This window comes from Melozone crissalis, unplaced genomic scaffold (genome assembly GCF_028551555.1).
Source record: "Melozone crissalis strain CALT ecotype California unplaced genomic scaffold, PUWL_Pcris_2 ptg000042l_1, whole genome shotgun sequence".
NCBI lineage: Eukaryota > Metazoa > Chordata > Aves > Passeriformes > Passerellidae > Melozone > Melozone crissalis.
The window spans coordinates 10,328,501-10,352,376 of record NW_026535820.1 but is presented as its reverse complement, the minus strand read 5'-3'; the positions used below and the strand labels follow the sequence as shown (position 1 = coordinate 10,352,376).

The window sequence follows — 23,876 nt, the reverse complement described above, 5'->3', positions numbered from 1 at the left end:
CTTTCTCATTCAAAATTAACCAATTCACACAGTATTTTTTTTCTCTTTTTCATGCCTTGTTCATCTGCCCCACTTTCTTTGTGCTTCTGAAGATGCTGAAGCCTTATCTTCACCTTTTTTGATACTTCCCAACTGCTAATATACTTCATACATCTGTTTTCCCAATGTAACAGATGTTGTTGCTCAATGAAGACAACAGTCTGTGTGTTTAGGCTATGAAGTGCAGAAAAAGCATTCAGAGCTAGTTTCTGCTTTTTCTCAGTAGATGCTTCAAAAATACAGATTCTGCAAAGATAAGTGTACTTCTAGTGCATGTGCCCAGGGTTTACAAAGCAAACCAAACTGAAATGGATCTAGAAAATTGCTGCTCGAGAGGGCAGAAAGCAGCATCTTTCTCATATATATAAAAAAAATCAATGTTTTAGCCCTCAAGTGGCCATTAATTGCATGCAATTAAATCCACTACAATTATTTTACTTTGAGCAAGATAATAATGTATGATGTATTAATGCATGCTAATTGTACTAATGTGATTCTGCTCTATTCCTTCACACTCTGGTTTTGAGTCTTGCTGCTCACCAACACAGAGCAACATTTAGCAACAAAATAGTTCCAAACTGAGACAGAGAAAATAGCTTTCAACTGGTGTCTAGCAACCCAGCCAGCAGAGCCCAGAGATTGTCATTCTGCTCATGGTTGTTATTCCCCATCATGACTGGTATTTTCATGAATTTTTGGGAATCCTGTGCAAAAAGGCAGGAGAAATTGGTAGGGCAGATGTTCAGTGGGCATCAGGGGCAGGAGTGCCCAGGCACAGTGCAGTGCACAGTGTGTGCATACCTGGGACCGTGGGCTCACCCTGTGGCTCGGTGCAGGAGCTGCCTCCAAGTGTCCCCTCAGCACAGAGCATCAGCAGGGGAGCCCAGAGACCCCCTGCTTTTTCTGGATACCCCACTCCTTATCCCACTCCAGATACATCCTGGCTGCTCCTGGGACCGCACTTTATGTGAAACAGAATAGTAACAGGCTGTGTATCAACATGGTCCGCAGACACAGGCCAGCTGTCTCTTCAGTAGAGATGTTGAAATAATATAAACAATGGAAATGTAGTACAATACTCTATAAGACTTCCTTAGAACTAAATGCATGTGATCCTGTAACTTAATTATCTAATTTTCTTAGAATTTTGGTTTTTGCAGAGAGCTTACATGTATTTGGAAAAAAGTGTTTGCCCATTTGGGTTTGCTCAGCAGTTATAATAAGAACTTCCTCAATTTCTATACTCCTTCTGTGGAAAAGATGTCACTGCACTCAACTAAAAATAAAAATATTTCTAGGTGGTTGTGGATGTTTTCCCTTTACAGAAACTTGATATTTTCTCATCACATTTTGAAGGCTGCCAGCCTTTTCCCATAATACATTTTGTAAAACTGTTCTCCCCACCTGTGTCATCTCTAACTCATTCTGCTAAACATCCACTTTTAAGAATATTGCTCCAACTTTACCCACACCCTTTTCTTTCATTTTCTTTTAGGGCTACTCTCACTTATGGGCTAGTTTCTGCAGATCTACTGCAGCACTATTTATTACCCATATTTGGATAAATTCTTTCCAATTTTATTTGCCTATCCCTTCCAGTTTCAAGAGGAAGGGATAAAACGTCTAGCAACAAAATATTTCCAAGAAATATTTTGAGAAAAATATTTCTGAGAAAAATACACAAGAACGATCAAAATAATACACAGGTATAGTTTTGGCAGAAGCTAACAGAGCTCCAAATACTTGATAATGTTATTTCAAACCAGCTCAGCGCATAAACTGTTTACACACGGCTTCAAAGTCAGATAGTAATTAACTAATTCATATCTACTTATGAGAACTATCATTATTCTAGGAGAGAATTACTTTAAACTACTAAACCAGGTCAATTTTTTTTATGACAGCCAAAATAAAAATGTATGTATGTTGCGCCTACATATTATATACTCTCCTGCAATTGAATCTCTTACATTTATGACAAAATCTAAATATCAGACAGTAAATGCATGAAATTTCATTATGCCTTTCTCTGAAAAAACGTTCTCTCCCTTGTAGCAGTGTAGAAGCAGCACCTTTCATGGGAAAATGGTAACAAAATGCAAACAAAATACTGCCCCCACCTACAAACTCTCATTGCTCTCAGTAGCACAGGAGCACAGCTCAGATTTCCAGTATAACGAAATGCTGTATTAGCCTGAGGTTTTCATAAATACAGGTCAAGGCTGTGCTATGAAGCACTTCACAGCTGGGATGCACTTGTCTCTAATGAGGTAAAACTATCAAAGCTGGAAGTTTCTTACAGACAGTTTACATTTTGTGATGACTTTCCCTTGAATCACAAATGCAGCAGCCTTTCTTGTTTGTGGGCCTAGAACTCTCCTCTGGGAATGGAAACATTAGCTACTGATGAAAATATTCATGAACTCTTTGTCATGCTGTTTTTATGGAAGGAAATTCCATCTATATCATGATCACAAACTGAGAAGTAAACTAATCTTTGCTCCTATGTATTAGTCATATTTTCCCTTATGCTCTTTGTAGAGCTAGTGGCACATGCGTATTTAATTTAATTCTGTATAAATATTCAACAGGGCCTTTATCTTATCACCTTGATAGCTCATTTGGCCTAATAGCAATTAGCCTTAGAGCCAGAAAAACAATCAATTTTTTACACTTAATACAACAACATATGACGCTTCTCAGCAGCCAGCCTTGCAGAAAGTGCACTGCTGATTTAAGAGTAAGTAATCCTAACTCTGCACGTCTTAAGGAGCTGGCCAATGACAACCAGGATCTCTGCTTTTTTGTTCACTTTCAGTCACAGTATCCATTGATTTATTTACTCATTATTATGTTCAAGCATTATTCAACTAAGCATTCAAGCAATGATGATGCACTTGAATTCTGCAGTTAGGAAGTGAGGTGATTAAATAAATTTAATGTGGTTGAATGGTTAATTGTGAGGAGTGTAGAGTCTGAATATATTCTGTGTATGGCATTGATTATCGTTTAATACTCAGAACAACTTTGTGACACAAGACAAATAAACAAAATCTATCTAACATGCCCTCAGAACAGTGCCTGCAGCTTTCTGGAGATTTGTGTTTCCAGCTCACCAAACACCTCTGAGACTGCATAGAGAACTCACTTTCATCTTCCCCAAGAGGACACATTTCTGCACCACTGTGAACATTACATTTGCCATTTGAAATTTCAGGGCAGGCACTTTCACTACAGGCAGCTGCACAGTTTACTTAGGAAGTGTTGAAGACAATCTTCCCACCTATTCTGCCTCTTCTTTGGAGGATACACCATCCACTGTTCTAGTCCTTCAAAATGCCACAGCTAACAGGGATGGAAGGGGAGAGAGCCACGACCTCCTGCTGCACTGACTGCACATGGGATGGGCCACAGGGAAGCAGCCTTGGAGCTCTGTGCACTACCTTGAAATCTCTGGCTCTGCTCCTGCTTGCCATTGCCAATGTTACATCACTGCACTAGGACAGCCAGACCAGTTTTCAAGCTGCCATTGAACTAGAGGACAACTGAGTTCATTTTTCCCACCTGTGCTATTTATATGCAGGATGTTCAGGAAGTGTATGTTGCACACTGCTCTATTTCTGACCAAAACATATGCTTTCAAGGCAGCCTACAACCACACATAGCTTAGAAATACAGTGTGATAGGGGAGAAAAAATTTCTTACATAAGCTCCAGCATCACCTCCTGTAATACCAATTGAATTTGTCCTGAAAGCTAGTGACAGTGAGCTCAGAGGTACCAAAAGTGAGTTCAACAATCCAAGGAATGTGTCTGAGCAGCCTGTTTCCATGATGACCCATTCTGGGGGAAGATGCTCTAACTGTTTAACTTCATCTCACTGGAATGTGTTTTGCAAATGTTTTAATAAGTTATGACCCTACTTGTCTATGCAATGCAGTTCCTCAAATACCTCAGCTGCTCCTTTCAGCTGTTTAAGCTGCAAATTCCATAATGCCTGTGATGTTTAGGAAAAAGGGAAGTTTATATCTTGCTAAATAGGGCTGTTGCTACCCCAGTGACAAATTCTCTGGATGGACTAATATCTGAGAAAACATTTTTTCCTTTTCTTTTCTTTTTTAAAGGTGTACTTATTATCTTTCATGGCTTCTGAAAACCTTTCACACTGTACTGGATGTTTTCCACCTCCCACAGCATGAGTGTCACAGGAGATGCAGCCTGCTTGGAGATCTCAGCGCATCTGGAATCTACAGCAGCAGCAACAAAGATGCTCACAGAGGAGGAGCACACTACCTCCCACTCAACTGCTCCTTCCCAGAACTGGCACTGTGTTCCTCAAAGACTCAAATCCCAAGGTGTGGGAAGCTTTGCCATTCATTTGCTGTCAAGAAGCCCATCACCTGTGTTTAAATGACTCCCGAATGTTACCTGTACTATCACAATAATTAGGCAATCATTTTACTTAACAAAACTAATCAGAGAAATATCAAAAGGCTAAATATATCTTCAAATATAGTTAAGGGGAAGGAAACCCAAACAACAAACCCAGCTTATCATGTTCATCATGTTTCAAGAAGGCCAGCATGAAGAGACTGAAAAATTATTTTGCTGTCGCATCTAATGGGACTTGGGGACGAATCATCTCCTGGGAGGTTTGTCAGTCATGTGAGCACTGACAGAGTCACTTTTTGTCAGTATTCAACTTGCTCAACACATCAGTTCTGGTTACTGCTTTTGTATTTAATAGAGACTAATTTAAAAATATTCTAATTTCTAAAATTTCTAAATAAATACTTTGTCTTTCTAAAGTATTTCTAAATAAATACAAGGCTTTGCAAGGGTTCCTCAGGGTGAGAGAGGTAGACGAGAATCTTGATCTCATGATCAGAAGGCTGGATTTATTAATTTATTATATATAATACATTAAGACTATACTCAAAGGAATAGAGAGAAAAGTTCAGAAGCTGCTAAGCTAAGAATAGAATAGGAATCAATAAACAAGGGAGCTCTCTGTGAATCTGTCCCAGAGAGCTTGGCCCCTGATTGGCCCTTAATTGTAAACATGGAACATGGGCCAATCACAGGTGCACCTGTTGCATTTCACAGCAGCAGATAACCATTGTTTACATTTTTCTTCTGGGGCCTCAGCTTCCCAGAAGAAGGAAAAATCCTAAAGAAAGGATTTTCCACAAAAGATGTCTGTGACAATACTTCAGTACGATGGCTACACATTGAACACAATGAGAGCACATCCAGCTTTTTTCTTCCCTGGCAACAGAGCACTGAGCCAATGCAGATCTGCCCTAGAGATAGTTTGAAATCCACCCTCAGGACTGGCAGTCAGCTCTGGGGCTTCTAGTGACAGAGCTGGAGACTGTACAAACACTGAAGGAGCACAGGCAAAGTCACACTCGGCAGACACAGGAACTGCACCACTTGTCCCTCCTGAGAGATGGAGCATCTCTGCCCTTGGAGGTGCATCTGGCTAGAGTAAAAGTCTGGCTGGTAGATTTTTGTGAATGGACCTTAGATTTCCACAGACAGAAAAAAAAAAAAAAAAACCCAAACAAACACAAACCACCAACATCTTACATACTTCTAGAGATCAATCTATGCAAGCCAGTCAAAAAACAGGAATACGACACAAAGACCTTCAGGAAGAGAAGATGCTTTCCTGCTCTACATAGGCCAGCAGGCACAGGCTCACTCAACCATTTTCTGAGCACAACACACCCTCCAGGCCCTCTCTGAAGTATCCTGGGCCAGCAACCAGCAAAACTAGAACATGAGCTGGAAAACAAGCCACATGCATTGGATTTAGAAGTCAGGCCCATTTTTTTTCCCTTATTTTTAGAAGGTAGGATTAACCACTGTTACAAATACTTATGAATTAGTGGGAGCCTTGACATCAAGACTGAGTGTCCTTGTGGAAGACAGACTCATGTTTTAAGCTATTTTTATTTTGGCAAGTTGAGTTCAGTTCTGTCCTGAACTGAATAGAGAAAAAATATAATGGCCTGTAGAGTGCCAAACCAAGGCCAAATTAAGTGATCTAATCAGTTTTCTGACTTATATACTATAAAATTAAAAATACATAATTAATTATGAAATAACTCATGAGAACAGCAGCAAGAGAAGCTATCCTTTTCTTTTCTGTCAGATGGAAGAATTCCTCATGCTGGCTGAAGGCAGTTATTCTAAAGCCTTTCTTTAACAATACAGAAACACACACATCTAAAGAAAAACTATTATCAGTGTTTTTCATTATTTGCTTTTTAACACAAGGTCTTCTGTTGAATTACTAAAAATTAATTCATATTTATCCATAATTGAGACACTTTGTCACCACAAAGATTAATCTAAGAACATAAATTCTAGCTAATGTTCACTGCTCAATGGCTGTTTTTGTCTCTGAAGACACTTCATCTAATTATCTTGTAGTGGAAGACTGCTCTAAAGGGTCAGCTTCCAAAATAGTTATCTAGATGTTTAAGATCATTATAATGAATGCACACTTGTTTAGTCTCAGAACATAATGCCAAGATTTTTACATGACTGTTTTATTTTTCCCAAGATAAATTATCATCAGCTTTTTTCCCCTCTTCTTTTTTTTTTTTTTTTTTTCTCCTTCAATACCTTTCTTCAAGTATCAGATGTGCAGGATGATTTCTAAGAATGTATTTGGAGCAAATTTAAAATTATTTTTCAGAGATGAGATTAGATTTTTTTTTTTAATTTTGAAAACCCAAACATTAAATTAGGTAAAACAGATAGACAGCTATAATAGAATTCTGAAAGGCAGCCTTTCTTAACAAGAGTATTTTTATTTTGGTGCATCTATTTCTTTGTAAAAGGTTGTTGATTCCTTCATTATTTTAAAGATGTTGGAGAAAGGTTGCTGCACTATTTTTCTGACCAAGTTTCATGATCTTGCAACATCTCCCATGGTGTGTTTAATATCCAGGAGTGCTTGAATTCTTGCAGAACACTCCATGGCAGTTAACAGACAACCTTGTCCATGGCATTACAGATGTTAGAGCAGTCAAAGGTTCATCTCAGCAAGACACTAATAGAAACCATTCTTACTAAAGATAAGGCTTCTCATGAATTATGAAAAAAAGAAATCAAAGTCAATTTAATCAGTTGTCTCTTGGCTCGTATTTCCTGTCACAGGCAACTTTTTCCTAATTTGGAAAACAGTATTTCAAAGCAACAGCAGTTTTTTATTAGTTTCCTAACTTCATGGGAATTTCCCACTATGGTGGTTGTGATATTCAGACCCATAAAGCAACAAAAAAACCTTGTTTTTCTCACAGATGCCCATCCAGTTGTGACTGCTTTCCCAAAGAATAATCTCTATCCCTTTCCTCCACTAATAAAGAAAGAGTTTGTGTAAACTTACAAATTCCTACTATAGGCAAAAAAGAGACCAAAAAAAGGAAAAAAAGAGATAAATCCATGCCTCCTAAAAATTGACAAAAAAAATTCCAAACTCAGGATTGTTAGGACCATTCTTCTAAATTCAGTTTATAGGTGATGTTTTGCTGTTGCCTGGATTTGTGGGTCTTTCTTTAAATAGTACTGTTCTGCCATCAGGAGACATTACATTAATTTCATTTGGCATCACTGGGCCTCAAAGCAAGAGAGATGCTTTCCTTCAGCAGGACAGAAAGATCTGGCATTTTTAATTCACTTTCTTGTGTGTCTTGAAGTAATTTAATTCTCTATTTGCCCTTCTCAGAAGATAATCTTGTAAGGAAATGAAGGTAACTTTCTTGTAAACATTGTTATCAGAAAGCACCACCTTTCTGCATCTCCCATGCTGCTGCCACGGTGTCAGCTCCTGGCATCCTAAAAAACAAAGGATTGATTAATCCATTTTTTAAATTTTTAACCGCTGCATGTTTTGACACTTTAGTGTGAGATGAGTGGCAGATAGGTTTCTAACATTTTTACTCGGGGTTTCTCTTTTAAGAAATCAGAAAATGGCAAAAAAAAAAACAAAAACAAAAACAAACAACTCGAGGGTACAGATCCTAGATATGTGAATGCTATGGAAATTTTCTTCCCTCCCATTGCTTTGGGATGAGGAATCCTAAAGGAATCATGTATCTAAGTCTGAACTTCTTTTCAGAGTCCTGCACTTCATGCTCCAACTGTGACTCATTGCAAACATCAGACTACCCTTCATCTGAAGTCCTTGTGAGGTTTTTCTGTAGTAGGTAAGATTGCACTAAAGCCTAAACAAGGGTAATGGTGCAAGAACTCAAAGGTCAATTGTAAGGCAAGGGCCTATTTTTTCCCCACAAACCAGTCAGCATAACATTGATCTTTCCTTCTTTCCTAGGCCACCAGCCTGGGGTCTTCTTGCTTGTCTTGATCTTTATTTTTAACATGTGCAGCAGAACCTTGAGCATTTCTTCAGGACTTCTAGCCAAAGTTGTATTTGGAAAGGGCTCCTCAAACCTCTGAAATGGTCAGAGACTTCCACATATTATTTTAATGTGTTTTTCTGTAACATGTGAGGAAATGTCACTCTGCTCTGGAAATACCACCCCATGCAGGATCAGATGTCTTTAAGAACTACTCCATGTGTTTGTATCTTAGGAACAGGGAGGATTATGGGAACCTTCTTCCATGCCAGAAAACCAGAGACACTGGGAAAATGAGGACCTGTTGGAATACTCAGTGAAGCACCTGGGAGCCTTCAGAAAAAAATTTCCTTCCTCCTTCAAAGTGAAAGCTATTTCTGTCACAGAAATATCCAATCTGTGAAATTCCAGGACTATTCTAGAATCTGTATCACATTGCTAATGTTTACCTCAAACCTGAACAGAATCATTTCCATTTTGGTATTCCTTAAAAATACTGCAGCTTTTCCAAGTAGCTAATGCCACAAATAATCTACTTTCATTTTTACCCTGAAGAAAACAATTTTTTTCTAGCCTCTTCATAGCTTAAAAACCTTCCTGAAATGCAAGCAGGCCTTTTCTCTTTTAATTTGCCATCAAAGAGTCACTCAAAGTGTGTAGTCTTCAGGTCAGAAGCAAACCATCAGCAAGATGACCTTAGCTGCCTGCCAGGGCACTGATTGTTTTTCTTCTTTCACAGTTCAGCACTTCAGGGTAGCAAGGGATACAATTCTTCAAGGCAAAAGAAAAAATCAATATATATTCTCTCACAGAATCAAATAACAGAGATTAGAAATCAGGAGACAAGAAAAAAAATGAAGGGTAAGAAGGTGAAGAAAATCTCAAACTGGAGAATAGGAAAAATATGCCAAGCAATTGCAGACTTGTAAGGCCTGGTTTATATGAAACAGGGACCTGGAGAAAAAACTCAATTGAGACCCTTATTTCCACCTACCAAAAAGTGATACAGAGAAGTGACTACAATTATGAGTAACAGCTCTTAAGAAATGAAATTACAGTATAGTAAAACAGTGTTACTTATCCTGAAGAAAGTATCCTCTATAGTAAAACATTGTTACTTACTCTTAGGAAAGTATTTTCTAGCCAATGGTCAGCACATTACTGTATCCATTTATCCATTATCTGTAGTTCTCCCCTTGGGATTTGCTCCAAAATCCATATTTCTCAAAAAGCTGTGGGTTTTGCTTCTTAAAAGCACAGAGATTGTGTAGACTCATTCTTCCCTTACAATTCTTTTCATATAACTTTTTAAGTAGAATATATATTCACTCATGAGTCAAAATTACAACTTGGTGGAAAGAGAGGAAACAGAGGCTAAACTAATTCCTTGCAGGAAATTACTCTTTTTTCATGTCCATCTACAACACATGCAACTTTTAAAAGCAGGCCTAGAGGAAGTTGGTCTAATGAAAGGACTAATCTCAAGTCAGACAGAAACAGACAAAGGGAATTATCAGCTTTACATTAAGCACATTCAAAACATCACAGAGTTACACAGCTTTTCATCAGTATCACAGAGTAACAGCAATTCTGTTTCTATGCTACACAACCTATATAGAAATATATGTTGAAGTCACAGCTCAGGCATATTGCCTTAGTGAAAGGATGAAGCACAGGAGGAAGAAAGCAGGGAATTCCATTGAAGGGATTTTCACATTTATTCTCGACTTTTACTGATCACCAAAAACAACCAGAAATTGTCTCAAACCCACAAAATAACTGCTTAACTACCCTGCATACATAATTGGATGCAGTTCAATAAAAGAGAATTTTATTTTTTAATATGGTTTTAAAATAAGAAAGCACCTAATTCTATAAACTTAAACATTACTTATGTCAAAGAATTGCATGAGAATTAGTGTGCTTTTATTTTTTTGCTTTTCATTGAAGTAACCCACAGATTTTTGTGTTATATAAAGAATTCTGGATTCTTGGGACACATTTAAAATAGCAACTTACCACCATTCATTTTATGCATTCAAAAATTTAATAATAGACCATCCCTGAGTTGGAATTTCCTCTTTTTTTCCACATCTAGAAAGCCTTTCAAATGAAAATAACTACTAAATCAACCCCTTCCACTTTCATGTGGAAGCATAGTCGCATGCTTGTTTAAAAAGGAGTAACTCAGCATGCTACTATTGCTCTGTCATTTATCTAATAACTGTACTCATAGACTTAAAAAAATATCCTCTTGGAAAGAACTCAACAGAGGTTATGCAACAGTGACAGACATCATCCTGTTGAAACTATCCATCTATTTCAGGAAGGTAAAAAGGCGGACACTGTACCTTCTGGAGGTGTGTTAAGGATGGAAATGCCACAACCACAAGTCACTGGAACTGAATATTTGTGATTGGGAAACGTCAGCTTGTAGAGCAGCCAACTGCATTTTTGAGGGGGCTCATAAGTCTCTACCTCTTGCAGCATCACACTGTATAAAAGGGAGTGAGCTTTAAACAGTGTCCTGGGATTACTTTCTTTCAGAACAACATGTGCAGAATTGCTTTACCAGCGATCCTGCAGAGGACATGCTTCAGGGTTAAACTTCAAGAACAGTTTCAGAAATTACTTTTAGTTCCCCTGGTCAAGACTCTAAAACTTGTGCTAAAATGGCTTTTCTATATTAGTACCAATTTCTGGGATTAATGTTAAGAGGAATCACAGGAAGCCTCTGGCACAGCTGTTTCAACCCCCTCCTCTTCCTGATGTGATTTTCCTCACCCCTACACCCAGGGTCAGAACAGCCACAGAAGCCTGGATCAATGCAAGAAGAGACCTGCAGCAGATCAGCATCCTACAGAACCTGCCTGTGACCCTGTGCTGTATGACCACAGGCCACTGCCAGCATCAGAGCTCTGATCCCACTGGGGTCCACTGCTCCTGAGCACACATCCAACACCCACTCCCTCCCTTGTGCCACATTTCCTGAACATGTGCCATACAGCAAAACAACATCCAGCCCAGTGCAAAGCAAATCAAGTTTCTGCAGAAATCTCACTAGAGAAAAAGAGATTAAAATCCCACCAACCCAGGGAAACAATTCAACAAGTTAAACATAACAAATTTGGAGCAACTAAATTCATGAAGGGCAGGTGAGGAGTATTTATGGAAGATGATCTAAATTCTGTGCAAGGAGAAGGCAAAATGCCACCAGTGAAGATGGTTATCATAAACTCTTAAGGATATTCTTCTCTCAATGGTCAACATGCAAAGTTCTGCAAGTGAGAAATGCAGCCATCAGCACAACAGCAGCAGATTTATTATTTTTCTCACCTAAATCAAGTGTCCAAGAAATCTACTGGGCAATGACTAAACAACTCCCTCATTACATTTCCTTCTTATTTATATTAATTTATGCTTAGAAGTACAAGACATACTTTACATATTTATTTTCCTTACAATAAAAAAATAATTCCTAGTATAATTTTAGTTCTCTATATCAATATTGAGGATGCTTGAACAAAAAATTCTGTATTTAGGAAAAAATCAAATTATGCACTGAACACCTGAATAGGTTTATGACTTCATCTTCTATAGCTGTCATAGGAAGCAAGAAGGGAATAGACATTGCCATCTCTAAAATGTTGGTTTTTGTCTCAAAATTTGATGCCAGTGAAATTACAGAATTATCTAAGCTAGGCTGAGAGTCTGTGGCATCCTAAGATGTTCCTGCAGAATAAACTGTTGTAGCCTGCTGTTTAAAACAAAAGATGAGCTAACAGATGTATTGATTTCAGTTGCTTGAGAAACACAAAACAAATAAATCACTGTGTGATGGGTAAAGGAACACAACATAACAAAATAAGGAAAAAAGTATGAAAATACACTTATGGTAACAATGTTGAAAAAGTTTAAAATACACTTATTTTTCTAATAGTTACAGAAAATAAAATCATTTTAATATCTACCCTTCTCATTGTTTCTTAATGTATCCATTAGAACACTTGGTTATAAGAATGTTTTGTAGTCAGGAGACCAGCGCTACCAATGCCTACTAAACAGCTATTCCTCTTTACAGAAAGCATTGCAGTTTTGATGCTTAGCTCTTGGAGTTAAAGAGAAAAAAAAACCAAAGAAACCCAACCAAACCCCAAACACCAAGCCTCCTTGGAGAAACCTATTTGACCATTGGCCCAGCAGTTAGAAGTGACGTGTCTTCCCTCAAGAGCCACATGGCCCCTTTCATGCCAGACCACACTGTGGCATCTCTACTCGCAGCAGCTTCCATTTACATCCATGGAACTTTTCAAGATCCTAAGAGTTGAGATTTTCCAAGAAAGAACTTTGTACTACACCCTAACCAACCAGCTCCAGCACACCAAAGCTTCTGCCCGACTTTTTTTTTGCCACCAGTGAGTAGGTTAAATTACCTGTGTACAATGGAAAATATGATTCATCTATTCAATGAGCCAAACACATTTGCTTCATTTAACCATACAGGGATATAGGGAATGGACTCGAGTTGCCAATGGTAAGTTCCTCATTCTGAGCTCACTGAAGAGCTGGGAAGAGGTCTCGTGACACTAAAAAGGTTTAGGAAGAAAGATTAAAATAGACAGTCCAAAGGCACCATGTAAGAATCACGGCTCATCCTGTTTCCTGTGCAGTACTGGGTCATAACTTAAACAAAATTTCTCAAGATGATTTCTAGGTGACTAAATGAACAAAAAGTCTGAAAGTTCAAGATGACACTTGTAGCTTGGCAAAGAAATAATTTGGCAGATGGATAAATGCCAAGATTGATTTTTTTGAATAAATTAAGGAAGTCTAATATAAAGCTGAAAAATGCAGAAGATCTCTAGACAGAAGTTGAAACCTATAGAAGTCCACTAAAAATAAACATTTTCAAGTAAAAAATTGTAAAAATTTGATTTTTTGGTGCATTAGGTCTCAGTCAAAGAAAAGCAATAAGTATGTGATTTAACACACACGTCACACTATAACAGTGCATCTTGCATTAATATGGAGAACTGGTTTACAGAGTAAGAACTGACCCACACAGATACCAACACAGTTTCCAGAGGTGCCTGAGAATCACAAGTATCAGAGCAGAGAACAAGGCTGTAAGTTTTACTTGAAGTGTCACATGCCTTTGAGCAGACTGCTTTACCTACTTTCTTACATAATGGAGTGAACAAAATGGTGGGAGCACAAGAATTGAAGATATAAAACTGCTATGGTATGAAAGAGCAGCCCAAGTATCTGAAATTGGTCACCCTGGTTGTCAGGTACCAAAAATAAGTAAATTGTCTGGAGAAACTCAGGTCTTACGTAAGAGATACATAGCAAGCATTCTGCTCAGAAATTGCCACCATAAAAAGGACAAGAATGTAATCATATGTTCAAGGCAAGGTTTTTATGCATAACTGGGAACAGATGTGGAAGCACAAGCACAGGAAAAGAGCACCTAATTAGCTAATTGAAAAGCACATCCTCAGGCATATAAAATCCAAGTTTGACAAGCAGTCATAAGCTGACATTTCTCAATTTTTCAGTGCTTTAAAACTGCCAAAATAGAAGCATATGCCATCACAGTATATAAACACATTCTGTAATCATACACAGAAATGGGGAACATTCTGGATTGGCAGGGCTTTTCTAAAGAATGTCTAGTCCAACTCCCACTAATCTGAATGGACATCTTCAACTAGATCAAGTTGCTTAGAGCCCCATCCAGTCTGACACTGAATGTTTCCAGGGATTAGGCACACACCACCTCCCTGGGCAACCTATGCCAGTGTTCCACCACCCTCATCGTAAAGAATTGTTTTTATCTGGTTTGAATCTACCGTCTTTTCATTTAAAACCATTACCAATCACCCTATCCTATACCTACGTTCAAAAGCTCTAGTGGAACTCTGGTGTTCCAGAGGAACAACAACACTGAACATATGCTTACATTCTACTGGCAATTTGGAAATATTTTTTCAAACTCTACAATGCGCTGTTAGAAGGTCAACAGAAGCATATTTAACTGCATGTATCATATCTGGGGCAAATTATTTGAGCTTACAAAAATATACTTATAAGTAAGAGCTACAAACATAAGGAATAGAAATATTATTAGTATTACATGGTCTAAAATTAAAATAAAATATTTTACTTCTTAGCTGTTTTGTTGATTTCAAAAAATACAACCTCTGAAAAATTACTTCAGCCTAATTTAAGAAATCTTAGTATATACCAAAAAAGGCTATTTCTATTTTACAGCCTTTTAAAAGCAGACAGTTGGTTTTAGTCAGCTGATTTGAACTGAAAATAAATACCTGGTCTTTTTCTGTATAGTTACATAAAATAAATGTCTCTTCTGAAGCTTAAAAAGCTATCAATTGTCTACAAAATTATCACTTGTTATTTGCAGTATTCTGCACTGTATTCAATATAAGTATACCCTTTTCCTACCATTTCAACCATTGTTAAATCATTGCTAAAAATACACTCCACTCATTCACAAGAGACATGGTAGACAATTAATGCTGACCAGCACCCCACAAGAAGCATAACTTAGCAGTCTCCTCGTGAGCACTTTGATTATATTAGACATTAAGAGCTGACATTTCAACTGCTTAAATTAACTGGCTCAGAGATGGACTGGTACTTAAAACTGACTGCTACCCTTAAGGATCCAGCATCTTCAGGCCATTTTTTGGTCCCTCCTTGATAACTGACATATAAGCATTTTTATGTCCCTGATAATGACTATAAAATGTGTAAACTCATAACTGTAAAATTCCAACACAGAGTATTTTGGTTATATGTAACTCATAGCTCTGTACCTAATCTTCATTAAAAAATAAAAATGAGGCATTATCAATCTTTTCTGCACCTTTAATGCAACCAACACAGGAGCTTGTGTTGTGTGCACAAGCATGCAGCCCTGTGTTCAGAACAGATAGATCTCATGTAGAGATCTGGGGCAGAAACAGGACTTACTGATCTGAGCATGGTTCTTCATTAACACCCTTTTGCAAACAGTACCAATTTTTGACTAGGAAGTAAGAAAACCCCTCTTCTCAGTGCAGAAAGAAAATCTGCTACGTACTAAATAATTTTGCCTAAAAAGTCAAACCCACAGTGAATTTGAGTCCAAAGAAGCAAAAGTCAAGAAAAGGAAAGCAAGGATGCCAGCGATGCTTAATTTCAGAAAACTGAGCCAGAAATAAGGGAGAATTTAAAAATTACTCAAATTACAACAGTAGTTTCAATCCAGGCTTCAAAACAAAGGACTAAATTGAATGTTGAAAACATTCAATTGCCACATCAGTGGCAAACTGAAGACCCTTACTAAAAACCTCACAGGATTTCAGCCCCAGCAGAGTTGGGCAATACAATCTCAGGAGGTTCTTTACAACCTCAACTGTTCTCTAAATCTGATGCTGCTTGAGAGCACCAATATTGAACTCAATTCTTAGCCAGTATTTGGAGTCTGGGGACTAGACTTTCCTATGCTCCTCAGTATTTTATGTGGATGTTGTTAATATGAGTGATTGTTAAAAGAGCTAGTGCTAAAGGAAGTAACTGTTTATCCTTTCCCATTTATCTTCACTGCTTCAGGACTGCAGAATGGCTTGTAAAGTGAGATAAAGAAATCAGTGACCTTAAAATGCAGCACTGAGATAGATCACTGAAGTTTAAAAGGCTTGAGAAGGAAAAGGAGCTCTTATATGGAGAATGCTCTATTTCTGAATTATTAATTTGACACTAAGCAGTAATTGCCTGCACTTATTGATTAAAAAATTATTAATTAATAATAATTTATTATAACATTAACTATAATAATAAGCAATACTATAATTAAAATAATAATTAAATGACAATTTATTAATTAAAAAATACAGGAACTATACAGCACTCCAAAGTACTAATCAACTTTTACCGTACCTGCTCACAGCCAATCTGCCTTCTAGCTAAACTCCACAAAATAAAGCTGCAATGTAGGTCACAAAGAAAACTAGTGCTGCAAAAAGGCACAGAATAATTTTGCAGAGGGCAGATTTCCCAGTTCTGCTATACAACATAAGTAACTTAGGGAAAAGTGTATACTTCAGTAAAAATGGTCCTACTCAGATCATCTTAAGATTCAAATGCAACACAGCTGAATTCTAAACAGCACAAGCTCCTGACAAGAGACTTACTGCAGAGCAGCGCAAAAACTAATATACTTCTCAGAGTATTCAAATGGATATAGCTTTCCAAGAACACTGGAAAAAATCCCTTTTAAATTATCACATCCCTTCTGTGTTAAGTCTGCAGGACAGCATTTGCTTTCAATCAACTTTTTCTACCATTCATTTTCCCTTCTGCAGTTCAGAAAAATAAATTTCCTCTCTCTAAAGCCAGACTTTGGAATAAGCATGTATTAGCAGTAGCACAAGAGGCTTTTATTTTTAGTATCTGCTATGTTTCCAACATGCTGCTCCAGAAAAGAATTAGAGAAATTTGAGATCATCAAATTTATCCTCCCACTTCTCTCCCATCCCTTCTGACCATGCTCCTCTTCCAAATCATATAGCTATATACAAATTTTTATTATGGTGCAAGACGAAGCACATAGGTGGTACATGACAAACATACTTTCAAGAACTAGTAAGGCTGTGACATACAAAAATATGTAAACTACATTTTTCTCAATGACTGTTCAGAATCATTACTGAGTATGTTGGGAGTTTGTTTGACAGAATTTCCATTTTGAATATACATAAAGATTATAAAATGAAACACATGACAAATATTCCTAAAACCCAAAGGCACTGCTGTTTATTTATATTTTTAAAATATTATGTCATGTAACAATAACAGATACATCCTGGCATTCTATTAAGTGGCAGATATCAGCAGGGAAGTTTTTCTTCCCTCATAGTTTGCATTACAGCAATTTATTTTAATCAATTTATTTAGGTGCTTCCCAAGTTCACTTTCATATATTGCTCATGTGTTTCTGAGTTATATAAACCTCAGTCATGCCTTTTTATCTTAAACTAGAAATCAAGCCAACTTTCATAGTATCATAAATCATTGCTGCTACTGTCCATATATAAGCTTAAAAGTATGTATTTTTAATCTAAGCAACAGTAAAACAAGACTAGAAAGTTTAGATGTTTTTATAGACAAAAATAAGGAATTTCTGAGGTTTTTTGGATTTTTTGGTGAGGAAGTTAATTTTCAGCACGAGTTCTGTACTCACCTCACTCCAGCACTCAGGGCACGATCTCAGAGCCTACAACAAATGAACTTCATGGTATGTCACCAACACAAGGCAAAAAGACACACAAACCTTAGTGATTAATGATTCACAGTGTAAGAAAAATCTGTATTTTTTTATGCTCTAAAAGGAGGAGTGCCCCTTGTAGGTACTCTGTCATGTAGGGCCATCGTCAAATTAGCAGTTTTATCCAACTTGGTAAGAACTTGATTGACAACACATCCTTTCCTCCATTGAGAAATTTCTAGGCAACATTTTATTTATCTTTGAAGTAGATTATTCAATAACAAGAGTGGGGTCTTATGTTATAGCACTGGATTGCCCCTTGCCACACAGATTCACTGCTGCTACTCAAGGAATAACTGCCCTCCCAGAAATGGAAGGAGATTCACTGCCTCTTAGCAAAGTCTGATGGCTTCCAACTAATCCCTACAAGACTTACAATATTCACAGCAGTAGTATCTGAGGCTGGGAAAGTTTTGTCAATGAGTAAAAGACATCAAGGCTTCTAAACATTTGGCATAATTAAAGAAATGAGTTATACTATGTGTGCAACTTCTTAAATCACTTGTGACTAAGTTGACTTAAGGAAAAGACTGCACTAAATTGCAGAGAGAACTGAATTCCCATTTCGGTGAAGGTGAAAAATTCAATGATTAAAAAAAAAATTGCATCATGGGTTGTTTCTCTGCATTAAACCTGTCCTATAGATTTATGTTATTTACATATTTGACACTGGGCAGTACTCAACTATGGTAATATTATTCTTGACGAACAAGGCACATTAGAAAACTAATTTTAAAAAGTCAGTACATCAACTAGTAAATTTAACAACCAGGTAAGAAGGCAACTTGACGAAATAACATTCTGTTTTCCACAGATCAATTGTCTTAGATTTATTTAACCAAAGATATGATACAGTTACAAGCCCATGCATTTCATAAAAATCTGAACTTAAAATTTTTATGGAACAAAATTTTAAATAAAGCATATACAGATGTTCCTGGGTATTCAACTGGACTGGTTAGTATAGAGAAATATTATTTGAAACATATGAGCAGAAGCATTGAGATGTTCATGTGATCGTTTCTTTACGTCTTCCTCTTCCACTCCACACCTAAAGATAAATCACAGCTGAATAACTCCATGGACTGAATCCTAGGCATGAGGTCATAGCTGAACACATAAATTCCCTTCCCATTGGTTACATATTTATAGTATATCCCTTTTATACTGTTATTAAAAATAAAATAAATAAGACTACATTTAAAAAATGTAGGCAGTATAACTACTAAAAATGTCATTTATGCATTTAATATGCTGGCAAAATTAAAATTTCTGTCTACTTAAATTCATTTTTATGATTACAAGGTAATTCTTGTAATTCCCAAATGCTTTTGAAAATTACTACCTCTCAGAAAATTTGGGTATTTCTATGTAATGAAACTGCCGGAGAAACCACAGAGAAGATGCAACAGATTAACATGAAATAAATACTAGAGATAGTATTTAAAAGGCACACAAATACTTCAAACACATACAGTTTCAAATCTTTATTGTTTTAAAATTCTACATGTCTTTTACAATTACAATAATTTGTTACTTAAATGACTCTTGTATGGTTAATGTACAATGAGTTTTTTCCTGAAACTCAACCATGAAATACAATTTCATCAATATGATTTTTCTAAATAGATTAATACAAGACTTCTGTTTTGTTGGGAAGAACAAGTGCTTCACCTTGAATAAACAGCACAGGTGTCTTCCCTTCAGAATCTGTGTGATCAATCCATCGAAAGTGCTTTTGAAGATTGCAGATCTAACTGTGACTGATTTTCAAAATCAGTCCATCAAATTACAAGGGTTTTTTAACATTAAAGAGCATTTTCATGTAATGAAACAAGTTGCAGTAGTTATTTTTATTCATCTACTGAGGCAAACTCATGTTGAAGAAAAATTATATGATTATCTGCATGCAATGAACACCCTCTTTAAATAGTTGATGAATTTTACACATATAAAGAATCTGTTAAAGAGTGCAAGTACTTTGATAATGATTTCACAAAAGGACATATGCTGGTAATAATGGTAACTAACATTTAACATCTAAATACAAGCTAATGTATATTTAACAGGCAATTAACATGGCAAACAAACCATGTTTCATGTGGTTGCCCTTAGAGAAAATGAACTCATTTGGTCCACACTCTTAAAGTTATCTGGGTAAAAAAATCGAAGCAGTTAGGGCCAGAGTTTTTGATGAATTTCTAAAATGTCACCTGTTAAAAAGTAAAAGCAGTACATCAATGACGTATCTTGTCACATGACCTCAGTATAAAAAGATGGCCTGGTATTTGGAGCGATGAACGAGCACTGAAGGACAAGTCAAAAAAGAATGGAGACAGAATGAAGTAAAACTTTGTTGTGTTATACTTTCTTGTTCCATGGTACTGCTTTCACTCTGTAGAATTTTGTACCCAAAGGAACTTTGAATCTGTTTTGTGCCTACAAAAAAAGAAAAAAAAATTAAAATTTAAATGTGGAATTATTCTACTGGTTTTTGTACTTGTAAGCTCAAACTGATTCCCACTACTCAGTATTCAGGAGACCCTTAGGAGTCTGGCAGGGCTCTGGACAGTGTGGACGCCAATACCCAACCCACTGCTCACTCAACTCTTCTGGTTCCCCTACTCTTGCTATTCACTGACTCAAAAGAAAAGCAGGAACAGCAGAACTTAGGACAATTTTCATCTAACTTCTTATGCAGAGAGAATCTGTCATAACTGTTAAAAATACTAAAATATACTTTTTTCTCTATTAATCACAGACGATTTCTCATTACTATTTTCTTACCTTTTTTGCCTGGCAATACTCCTTTTCCATCACTTTTCCTAGCACCCACGGTCTCCTAGATGCACCTGATGCTAAAGAGAAAATGTATGTAATATTTTGGATAAGCAACTACAGGTAGCAGGATACTACATTATATTTTCATTAAAAGCAGGTTTTTTTTTTCACAGTTTAAATAAACAAACAAACATTAAGTAAGATCAGATTTAAATGCAACATTTTGGTGGCCCTTAGAAGAATAACTTGCAGTACCTAGGCCAACACCAATTTTAACCTATCACAAATACAACCTATCACAAGTGTTCTGATATTTCACTTTCCACACTTCCCTGATGCAGGAATAGAATCAAGACATAGCTTCCTGAAGCAGTGAGACAGAGACAAATGTGTCTCTCAGGCAGTTGTTAGGTATTGGTATTTGTTTTATCTGCAGTTTTCTTAGATTTGTGATTAACTCTATTCAGCAATTGGTAAGGACCAGAGCAAGCCAAGTCCATCTGAAAACAGGTCAGTGAATTGAGTACTCACTCAGTAACATATAAACTGACATGGCTTTTATCTTATGTATGTCAAAAACCAGTAAGAAAAGTCTACCATATTTCACACAGCTATGTATGCGCTACTAATGCCATGGGTCAGAATATATTACATCTGGAAGTAAGAAAGGCATTTTCTCCTAAGGTTTCACAAATGACATATGGCATAGATCCCTCAGCAGACTCACAATCCAGTTAGGGCTTAGTTTTCTTCTGGAGAATACACAATTTTTCAAGATCTATTATCTTTCACCATAACTGTAATCTACAGCGAGTCTGCTCAGGGAAATTATTTGACAGCTTGTGACATGCAATAACACAGAAACTTTCACTGGTAAATTGGGATTAATACAAATTTTCTTTTGATGCATATTCTAAGATGTTTTTACAAAGTTGGGAGCACAGGTGGGTTTTCAAAATACACAATTGTTTAAAGACATTTCCATTAATCCACTTCATGTAGAGCCCATGGTTTAGTGCAAAGCATTGTTATTTTTCCTCATTTAAAAAGATTTCAATTTTGCTAAGTTTAGACAGCTGTCAAAAAAAAGCCAACAAAAAGCCTTCAAAATTCTGGGACAAAAAAAGTAAATGTGTCATCAACTTGAATATAAAGAAATACTGGAAGTCTTCTCTGAAAATATTATAATAAATACCACTTTAATTTGGTAATATGAGCAAAAATATTGCTTGCAAACTCCTATATACTGTTGCCTACATGTTTTTATTTATTATTTGTACTGAGTAGTTAAAGTAGCCTGATGGGAATGTTAACATACTCTGTGTGTGTACCAAATAGGCATATTCTCCCTCTTTTTTTTTTTTCCACAGCTTACTTTGAAGATGCAGATATTTTTTCCCAGTTTTTCAAGATATTAACATCTATATAAATTTTTAATTAAAAATGTTCTGCTTTGAAAAATATTTTGCACCAGAACAAGTAGCAAAAGCTACAAAGATAGCTGACAACTCTTACATGCTTCTTGTATTTATCACATACATATAAAAATCACTTAGTGTTAGAAAGTTAAGACTGTTAGTTGTAAGAGGAGATAATAATTAGAAAAAAAATCTGACACTTACCACACTCACCTGGTTTGAGATCCAGTGCAGCAAGGGACTCTGAGTGCAAGAAATACAAGGTTGGGCTAACAGTAAACAACACGTAGTTGTCATGCCTTTCATCCAAGATAATGAGTACCAAATCGCCAACCTGAAAACTAGGGAAAAAAAGAAAATCACAGAACTTAACTAGACATTTCCATGTGCTATGCCAACTCATATATATTTCCTATTTTCTGAGGACAACAAAAGCAGGCTACCTTTAAAAGTGTTTTTGAAATGTTCTACACCCATCAGCTCAGATTCTTTTTCTCAAAATAACTTTCATTTTTTCTTTAAAACACAATCACAAATACCTAACTAGATGCCAGTGTTTCAATTTTGTATAATTTTTTTTCACTGGTACTTAAGGTAATCATCACTGTAGTGGTGTTTACAAACATTTTTTGTTGTTTTAAACTGAAAAAATATGAACACAGAAAAATACAGCAAGAACATTTATGCAGCTTCCAATCTTAAAATTCTAAGCACACAAGACAAGTAAGGAATGAAGTGTTTACCTTTGATAAAATGATGAAAAACCAAAGAAACACTGTGGCAACTGTACATAAAACGTTTTAAAATTCAGCTTTTCTGACACCAGGGTAACACAAAATACCAAGTTCTCATGCAAAGTTTCAACTACAGAATTCAGAGAGCAACTTCTGTCTCCAAACTTCTTGTTCCACAGTGTAAAGTGTTGTGAGTAAATTATTTACCCATTAATGAAATGAAATCTAGATTAGCTACAAATTAAGCATTAGATCACAAGGGAGCTCTAGGAATAAATATTACTACTCCTCTGGGGATGAGGGAGGAAGTGCAAAGAAAGTGAAAAACTTCTCCATAGAAGGAGACTACAGATACACAGACAATCAAGTGAGTAAATCTAGAGAAATTTAGGTCATCATCTTTAAAGTTAATTTTTGGATTTAATAAACAATATTCCAAACTTTTCTGCCTAGACTTACTATGAAGACAGGCTATATAGACTTAAAAACATCTCTACTGGACAGATGAATTCTTCTTTCATACCGTTTTCCTCCTCAAAAACTACCAAGACACTTGGGACAATTTTCAGATGCTACAGGGAAAACAAAATTATTCTTCACATCCTGATCTTGTTACAGCAAAAATGAAAACTCGTGTAATTCAGAAAACATTAATAGAAAATCTGTGCAGGTTTTCTCTTTCTCCAAAGATTTTTTAATATTATTCAAGTAATATATAAGCCTAATATTAATTGAAAGTTGTCTGTAGCTTTTACATTTTTCAAGGATACTTCTTTTTCCAGCAACAATTCTAAATGCAGCTGCTAACAGATTGATAATACTTAACAAAATGTTTCAGTTATTTTATTTCATTTAGGTGAAGTAAGACAAGAACTTGGAAGACTTCAGGAAGGTAAGACTTCTCTTGAAATATAATACAGCACTATGCATATTCAGGATGAACAGATTTCCTTTTTCTCAGACTTCAAGGTTACAAGTAAACAAAAAAGTAATCTAAAAAAAGCCTCAGAGAATTCTAGAAATCCTACGAAGTATGGAATTCAAGAAAGTCACTGACAGAGAATTCAAAAAGGCCATTTGATTGTTTATAAAAAGGTTTTATAAAATTTGATTTATGCTCAACTGGGACTGTTCAATAGCTGATGGCTGAATTATAGTGATCTATGCATCCTTTCACCACAGAGCAAGAACAGTAGAAGTAT

The 23,876-nt window shown here is 36.3% G+C and overlaps 1 protein-coding gene across 2 annotated transcripts in view; it reads right to left on the bottom strand.

Moving 5' to 3' along the window:
• Positions 1–19,213: 19,213 nt before the first annotated feature.
• Positions 19,214–23,876, bottom strand: part of RB1CC1 (RB1 inducible coiled-coil 1) — a 65,976-nt gene continuing 61,313 nt past the window's right edge. Inside the window, exons 22-24 of one of the 2 annotated variants that reach the window (XM_054284769.1) lie at positions 22,145–22,281; positions 20,529–20,599; positions 19,214–20,180 (exon numbers count right to left, since the gene is read on the bottom strand). In XM_054284769.1, coding sequence (XP_054140744.1) covers positions 20,103–20,180; positions 20,529–20,599; positions 22,145–22,281 — 286 coding nt within the window. In that variant the 3' untranslated portion in view covers positions 19,214–20,102. The remainder of the gene's footprint in view (positions 20,181–20,528; positions 20,600–22,144; positions 22,282–23,876) is intronic. The other variant, XM_054284770.1, reaches the window with a different exon arrangement.